The 9,021-nt window shown below is 34.2% G+C and overlaps 1 protein-coding gene across 1 annotated transcript; it reads right to left on the bottom strand.

Annotated features, from left to right (window-relative positions):
- Window positions 1-638: 638 nt before the first annotated feature.
- On the bottom strand, window positions 639-917 carry LOC113771123 (auxin-responsive protein SAUR71-like). Its single transcript, XM_027315743.1, has one exon. The coding sequence runs from the start codon at window positions 915-917 to the stop codon at window positions 639-641; it is 279 nt and encodes a 92-aa protein (XP_027171544.1).
- Window positions 918-9,021: the final 8,104 nt, after the last annotated feature.

Here is a 9,021-nt window from a genome sequence, read left to right as displayed (position 1 = left end):
GTGTAGGATTACGTCCGGCCATTATTGTCAAGTGATTGTTGAATCCTAGCAACATATTTTGTTTTGAAGTAGCAAGATTAAATACCTCAGGGTATTTATAAGTTAAGTTAGAAACTGTTACTCACAAATAATAAATCCATGGATATCCCTCCGGCAAGAAACGCTTATCATAAATCATAATTAAAAATAATATCGTATCACATATTTAGACTTAGTTAATTGATTTGATTGATTGAAGAAACCAACAATAGGAGATACTAATCAAATAATTGAAAAGATGTCAATTAGTTAATGAGGATATCAATCAAGTTAGAATAAATTATCTGGGTCAAGTGTACAAAGAGGACTAAAACATTATAAAACAGGAAGATCTCTAAATAGCAGCTTTGCCCATAATAGTTGATTCCTACACAGGCATAAAATATCAAAGGAAATGATATTAGCACTTCAAAGAAAGCTTTATGCACTTCTTCCCTCTTTTTGCTTTAAATGAATTTACTTTCAAGTTCCAGGTGGAAATATGTCAAGCGTGATGAAAAATTCATCTCCTCAAATCTCTAGAACTCATGCAAGAGATACAAATAAGTTTCCTGCATTAATATCCTAGTTAGAAAGAAACAATTATACAAGTACCAAAATCACTTCTTTTTTGATAAACTCCTGAGCAATTCTTTGAAGTTGTCAGCATTACACGAAACTCTCAACAATCCCTGCTGATTATCCCCAAATTCCTGCACAGAATCATCAAGTAAAGAAACAAGACTAGGGTGATTGATGAGCTTTATAGGTATGCAGAGCCTCTCCATGTCTTCTTTGTCAGTTCCCACTAGCACAGGAACATAACCTTTGCGACGAGAACCTGTTGCCTCTCCATCATTGAAGCTGGCTAATCTTACATAAGAAGGAGAAGAGCTCATCTTGCTTTCTATCCTGCTTCTTAGTTAGTGCTTCTACCATTAGTCTTCCTATTTATAGCACCTCTATAAAAGTCTTGGTAATTAATTGGTAGAATTCTAGAGTTGAATAACTTTGGGAATGTCCTATTCATAGTCCTTAGTCGTGTAATTGAACAGTTGGCATGTATGACTTGTAAAAACAAATCAACTTTTTTCTGGACTGCAGTTGTACTTTTTTTTTTTTTTTTTTTGTCGACACAGGGGTGTTCAGGTCAATCCTTACGGGGCCCGACTAATCCCCTGCGGCCCGGGCCTTGGCGCCCCAACCCGACCCAAGCACGGTAAGTGCGCGGAGGAATCCAGCAGCGCAGGAACTCGAACCTGGGACCTAGAGGTTTACCAGGAGGAGGTGCTGCCGCTGAACCATTCACGCGGGGGCGACTGCAGTTGTAGTGAATGAACTTATTTCAAGGTATATCACTGTTTGGTAGTTGAATATAAAAAGTGGTATCCAAATGCTTAAGAATATTATATCTAACAATATAAAAGGAAGAGTTGGCTGAATGAACAGTAAAAGAGTGTTTCCGTTGGGTATTTCGGTATTGGTTGATGTTTTTGGGCTATTTCGATCCATTTGCATGTCCCTTGGCAGTTCCTCATGTGATTAGCTTTAGCCTTTGTACTTCTTCATTTTTAGTAATGTCATTTGCTATTTTTCCCTTACTCAGGACGCCAGAAGATGCATGTTATAGTTGTGTGGTTCCTGTGTAATTTATTTGTTTTTTGTTCCTCTTTTGTTTGGGTCATTGTTGCCCTTGTGATCCGCAAAGATGGGTCACCGGTGGCAATGGGGCAGGGGTGGATCCCCCGTCCCCCGCCCCATTGCCAATTAATTACCCCCATCTCCCGCCTCGTCCCCCGCCCCGCCCCGCCCCGTTTCTTCTGCGGGGGCACCCGTGAGGTTAAAAAAATTTATTATAATTAAATTTGAGCAAATAATCAAGTACTAAAATATCAACATATCACTAAATTATTATTCATTGTAACTTCACAATTGAAACTCATAAAAATAATTAAACAAAAGTTATTTGAATACAATCTAATATGATAAAAAATATATAACTAAAATAATCAAGTTTTCACTTTTGATACAAATACAATCACTAAATTATTATTATTATTTTTTTTAAAAAGTGTTATTGTATTAAGTGTAGTTAGGAATTTAATATAAATGTATTAATAAATTTAGTATAAATAATTAATAACTTTTATTAATAAACATGTATAATTAGTAGTATAATTGATAATATCATTATATATATAATTATGTACATATATATATATATATATTTTGTTTCAAACGTGTGGCGGGGCAGGGGAATATACCCCCGTTCCCCTGCCCCGTTTCTAAATGGGGGGGAGGGGGGAAATTCCCCCCCCCCCCCCCCCCCAATAGTCCCCCGCGGGGCGGGTGCCCGCCCGGCCCATTGCCACCCCTAACCTTAGCTATTCATGAGTATTAGTTTAGCCTTGGGTGTTGTCTTATTTTCCAGTTATGCCATTCATTTTTCCCTTCATTCAACATGTATGTTATGTTTGCTTGGTCGCTTTGTAATTTTGTTATTTTTTTACCCTAATTTTTGTTGACTTGTTGTTTTCTTTTGTGGACCACACAGATGGGTCACTTTTTGATTCTATGCTTCTTTCAAAGCAGCATCGTCTTCATTGGAAAATTCTCATTTTGAGTTTGCCTTTTTTTGTTTTCCATTCATACTGTTGCAATGCTGATTGTCCTTTCAAACAACTCCAGTTTTGTTTGGATTTTGATATACAAGAAAAAAAAAATCACACAAGTTTACTTTAATCATCTATTTTATTCTGCGGAACTCTAACCCAATGATGCTGCTCATGTATTGCCAAACAAAAACAGTGACGGGTATTTTACATACGTGCAAGCTAAAAAATACCGAATTACACCCGTTCACTGCAAGTATACAGGTCAACTAGTAGTTTAGGGTATATATCGGGTCGATCCCACAGGGAAGAGTGAACAATTACCGGTATTACTAAAGCTTCTCTATTATTTAGACTATCAATGAATTATAACAAATTTAACCTACTGAAATTATACAAAATAACAAATAAAAGCTCCTTAGGTTGTGGTATCCCTAACTACTCATGCAAGTGCTATATTTGGATCATTAATTACTACATCTAGGCTAGTTATGGTGTAATTTCCTTATGCATTTGAATCCTACTTTCATAGTGAATCAATTATACTTATAACTAATCCATACCTATTCTCATGGTTATGAAATTAGCTACAAGTTCATTCTTCAATGAAATTACATGAAATGAATCACTAAAAACCACATAGATGCACCTCTACTTTCGTGAGTGTACTCCCTATGTTTAGCACTTCTTGAACTAGTGTTAAATCTCAATTTTCATTGCAGAAACAACACCTTAGATAATCACAATCAATAGTACCAGATTAATCATGATTTAAAGAGCCAAAGTGCTAAATAACTTGCTCAAATCATAGCAATCAAATAACCAAATAATAAACACTAACAATTATAGAAAGTTCAACCAAACCCAAGGTATAAACTTTAGAAACACATATTAAACACAAAATCCAGAACTTGTATATTAACTAAACTTGGAATCAAATACAAAAGATAAAGAATTTGGAAGGAATACAACCCTTGTCACATGAGTTCATCTCCTTGCCTTCTTCATCCTCCATCTTCATCCTAATCTAGATAATAAACAAGAATGGAAAAGCTACACTACTCTATACTAAGCTAAACTAACACTAGGAAGATGAAAGAGCTACATTTCTGCAGCTTCAAGCTTTCTCCCGTAGCTCACTCTCTTTTTCTTGCTATGAACTCCCCAATCTCTATTTTTGCAATGCATTTGGCTATTTAATGATGAAAGGTGGTCAAGAAATGAGGATTACATCTCCCTTTTACAGCTGGGAATGTTTCTCACATGTCTAGCATCCAATGTGAGTTGGTGGAGGTGAAATTGAGTTTTACGCGTACAGAGCAGCCTTTTCTGACCAGTGATCCGAGCTGCTACAGTACCTCGGATCCGTATGGATCCGAGCTCGGATCCACTAACCCAGAAACAACCGAGGGTTCGGATGAATAGTGGATCCGAGTGTGGATCACTTGCTCTGTTTTTGGCCCAACTTCAACCAATCTTTTCTTGATGTTAGAGGCTGAACCAGCTCATGTCTAAAACACGAAAGTTGTAGCCTTTTGAGTTATCTTTCTAATGCATCAAGAATCACCTCATTTGGATCTGTGTAGGCTGAGATATGACTGAAATACCCTTGCCTGCTCATTGCCCTGTTCCAGCTTCGACCAGTAGAAATTTGCTATTGTAATTCGGCATTTTGACCTGGAAAACCTTCAAACTGGATTTAGATGTCTTCACCAAAGTTGTAGATCTATCTCTTATCTTCAAATGGGTTCAAGAATCATCCCAATCCGATCATTGTAACTCAAGTTATAGCCGAAATACGAAAATGTGTCAAAACTGTCAAAATACACAAAATCCAAGTAAAAAGTGATAAAAACCTCATTTAATCACTTAAAAGCATTTTTCACCAATTATAGCCAAAATGATTCATATTCTACCAATAATATAACTAAAGTGACTAAAAATAATATAAAATGTCATACAATTATTACGTAAATTAGTCACTTATCAAACAGCATAATCATCTTTTATTGCCAACACACATGCTGGGACATTAAAGTTGAAGATAATTTTCGAAGCTTTGGTTGGAAAAAAATGCTACAATACCATGTTATTAGTCCAGGCTATATTCTCATAATTTCTCATTTAGGAATGAACGAATATCGGATGCACATTTTTTATGACGAACTTGTAGAAGTTCTTGCAATATAAAATAATAACCATAAAAATTACACTTTCACTGTTCAATACTATACTCATATTCTGCTACTTCAGCACATATATGCTATATTTTTATTAACATTAAACTACATTTTATACAATAACCTACCAACAATTCTCTCCAATTATCCTAATTTAATAAAAAATAACTAGCTCACAATTATTTTACATATTATAAAATTATTTCCTACATCAATACTTACCAAACAAACTTTACAAAATATTTTCAGACAGACATACTATTAACACGGGTCACATATGCTCACCCTGTGCGTAGCGCAGGCTCCAGACTAGTAGAAATTATATTATAAATTATTGCTTCAAGTCTATTTGCTTTAAAACATTAATCATTTACTCATACATTAAGAGATCATAATTCTTTCTGGCTGCGTTTTGATTTTAAAAGCATGGCTTTGACCTTTCTGTTCTTAATTGTTGCTTGGTTCCTTTAAATATTCTCTTTACATCATTTGTTCTCGGATCAGCATCTAGAAACTTGGATAGTGAAAGTTATATTGTACCAATGAAGTACAAAGTCCTCAATCAGGCAGTCTTCAAGATATCAGTGTTGAGTCGTTCACGTATTGATCAGTGTTGATTGTTCAAAGTAATATTTAACAATTCATCCTTTCTTTCTTCTTGTAATCCTCACCTTTAAAGGTTTGCGGAGTTGAAGGCGATGACGTACTAATTAATCAACTGCAAAGTCCAAAGACGTGTCTCTCTTGACTGACTGACTTGGTTTACATTTTCTTCGTTTATTACATTAATGACACGACCTATGTTTATTGAAGAAAGAGGAAGGTAAGTGCAAGAAGAGACATAATTTCATTTTCTATGTGAAGGATAGCATATTTCACTTAAACAAATATTTTGCAAAAGTTAAAAGGATTTGACTAACGGTTACATACTCTCGTTATAAGTGTTTATATTTTTACAAGTCTATAATTAATTCGGGAAAGCCTCTAAACCCTAGGATTGTAGTAACGGTAAATATATGTATTCATATAATAAGTTATGTGTAATTTAAATATACTAACGAGTTACTACTAGGCACCCATTAGAAAATCAAAGTTCAAATAATAGAAAATAATTTGTTTTTTCATTATGGAATCAAATAAGGATTTAGCCTAACATTTAGGACAAATAGTGGATAACATTTAGGACAAACCACAATAACAGTCAACTAATAGCAAAAAAGAAATTTTATCTAATGATACAATATTTTATATTCCTTCTCAAGTTAAATAGAGATTTAGCATGAAGAAATTACTAAAGTAAAGTATTGATTTTAAAAGGTAGGATATGGGGTGTATCTGATTGGTGAAAAAATCAAGCTTTACTTTTGCTTATGGTGTTAGTTACTAACTACTAGGATTAGATTCCGGAGGTTGAATTTGATAAAGTTTTTGTGCTTACGCCCTGTTTGATAACCCAATTCTACATTTAAATTTAATAGATTCAGATTTTAACATATTTAGTTGCACTTAATAACTAAAAATTGAACATCTGAATTAATTAATATTAAACAAAACTTGCTTCCAAAAATAAATGATAAACTATTTACTTATCACTTATTATGATATATATTCAAATGTATCAAATTAGTACTTAATAATTCAATAACTTAATGGATTCAAACTTTAGTTCTCAATTTTTAGTTTTCGACATTCAGTTTTATCAAACACACTCTTAGAATCTGATCAATTAGAAGTGCCACGCTTTTCTAAGATAATTGCCCATTAAAACTGCTAATTTACTGGTTTCCCTAGTTAGGCACATAATGAAAATGAAAATGGCAGAAGAAAAATTTTGAAGTACCATAGTGCAACTACTAGCATGACTATCAATAATCTCCATGTAATTAGTTGAAACATAGGAAAAAATACAGAGAAGATAGCACTTATGAACAATTTTAATAACCAGGAAAAAAATATTCATTTTTCTTTTTTGTCAATTTAATAATTGTTTGACCAGTTCAAGATTTTCGCTTATTTGCTAAATTAATCGCTCTGAACTAACAACCAGAGAGTAAATTGACTCTTTCAGGTACCAATGGTTGCTTGATTTAGAAATCAATACTAAATATAATTCTCTTTCTTGCTTCTTTTGGCTTTTGATATCTAAAAAATGAAAACCTAGATAGCTGAAATTGATATTGTCTGCTAAAACCGAAGTGATTGGTTGTATTTATTAGCACTAGGAATGGCATTTCTTCTCAAAATTGTTACCTTTTTGTTTAACGTTTGTTACCTACATTATTCATTGGATGTGATTTGCAGACATGATTTCCAAAAGTCCAATTTAAACTGCATTATTGACTCAATCGAATATTAGAATAGGCAAGGAGCCCCACACCTAAAACACAGTGGGAAGACTCTAGCTTTTTAGTCTCCCATCTCAACTTCGAAGACTTAGCTTTTCAGTCTCCCATCTCAACCTTTTCCATCAATTAGACCAAGATGTCATTAGTCTTCTCAACGTCCTTTCCTATCAATTCTCAGGGGCTGCTGGGTTAAAGAGTTTGGAAATCACAAAATGGAATAAATCTTTTATTTGTTGTTTGGGTTAAGCCTATTGGAATGCAATTTTTGGAATCATTTCTACAAAATGGGACTTATCCCGTTCCCGAACAAATTGGAAGGTTTTGGACAAAACCCTCAACTTATTCCCTCGGATAACATTTATGACGGACCTACCCATCACATACAAAACTCCTCTACCCTCTCTTTCTCTCCATCACACGCCGCTCTTTCTGTTCTTCTTCTTCATCAGTTTTCCTATCTCTTCTTCTTCATCATATAGTCTTCATCTGTAATCCAAAATCTCTTAAAAAAAAAATCTAAAGTAGATCTAAATGGATTAATAGTGGGTAAATTGTTCAACAAGATCTCCACAAGAAAGATCTCTAAGAAAAATTGAAGAAAACCCTCCACCCAAATCCAAGGTTCCAAAATATTGAAGAAGAAATGGTGCAGATGCTGCAAATAGCCATGGCATGTGTTGCCAAGGTGCCAGACATGCGACCAAACATGGATGCAGTAGTTAGGATGATTGAAGAGGTCCGGCAATCTGACTCGGAGAATCGGCCATCTTCAGAAGAGAACAAATCCAAGGACTCAACTGTGCAGACCCCCTGACTCTCCTTGGAGGCTCTCCTTGTTTATGTTTTTTGCGGTTTCCCATTTGTATTTTAAAAGGGTACTCTGTTTTTATAATGGAAGAAAGCCATAAAGAGTTGGTGTTTTTTTTTGAAAAATGAGTTTTTTTTTTTATTTTATCCGATAAATAAATTTGTTTATGGGAAAATGGGTATTCTGTTCTTATAATGAAGGAAAACCATAAAGAGCTGGTCTTTTATGGGAAAGTGATACTTTACAGAAAGTGACCGCGATTTGGTTTATGCAATTATCCCTTTGTTTTATAAGAATTGTTATATCAAGGGTAAATTTGGAATTTAATTGCATTTAATTCCGAAACACTCATCAAACCAAGCATCAGGAATTGGAATGGTGCTAATTCCAATGTGTGAACCAAGTTAGATATTGGAATGAAAAGTTTAATTCCAAAACCAGAATCTATGATTCCATTTCCATTTTCGATTCCAATATGTGAAACAAGCACCCCCTTAGTCTTCCTTGTGAACAACTACCAATTCCTTGTGTTTTAGTCAATTTAGCTTAATAAAGAATTAAAAACTCCGCATTAACTATAAATCTGTCTAACGAGTGCATAAGAACACAATATGAGGGGACCTGCAAATGTTTATTTGGGGCGAATACGGGCACAAAGAGCATTATCTGATATACCAAGTGCTGTAGAAATAAAAGCGTGTTAGAAAATTTTGAACGTCTTAAGCAAGATAGTAAAATTTTTTTATTCATATAATCTTAAACTCTCAAATTTTCACCATTGAATAAGGGTTATAGCACCTCGTAATTAATGGCAACTCTTGCCTTTGGCAGATATGTAATTTTGCCTCTCATTGACATCTGCCTTAGTTTTTTAATGAAAAGGAAGACGAGACTAGAACCTTTTGAACCTTAACTATTGGTTTTTTTTTTTTTTCCATCAGAGGAAGGGGTGGAACTTAAGAAGCGGGGAAAAGGTAGGAGAATTAAAATCCAAGACCTCTAATTCTTGAAATCTGAACTTGTTAGGTTAATTTTAAATTCATATCAAACATAATTTG

The sequence above is a fragment of the Coffea eugenioides genome, chromosome 5 (genome assembly GCF_003713205.1).
Source record: "Coffea eugenioides isolate CCC68of chromosome 5, Ceug_1.0, whole genome shotgun sequence".
NCBI classification, from domain to species: Eukaryota; Viridiplantae; Streptophyta; class Magnoliopsida; order Gentianales; family Rubiaceae; genus Coffea; species Coffea eugenioides.
This window is presented reverse-complemented; position numbering and strand designations above follow the sequence as displayed.

Bases quoted from the DNA above. Each gene is read 5' to 3' on its own strand.
- LOC113771123 (XM_027315743.1), bottom strand. From the start codon at position 917: ATGAGCTCTTCTCCTTCTTATGTAAGATTAGCCAGCTTCAATGATGGA.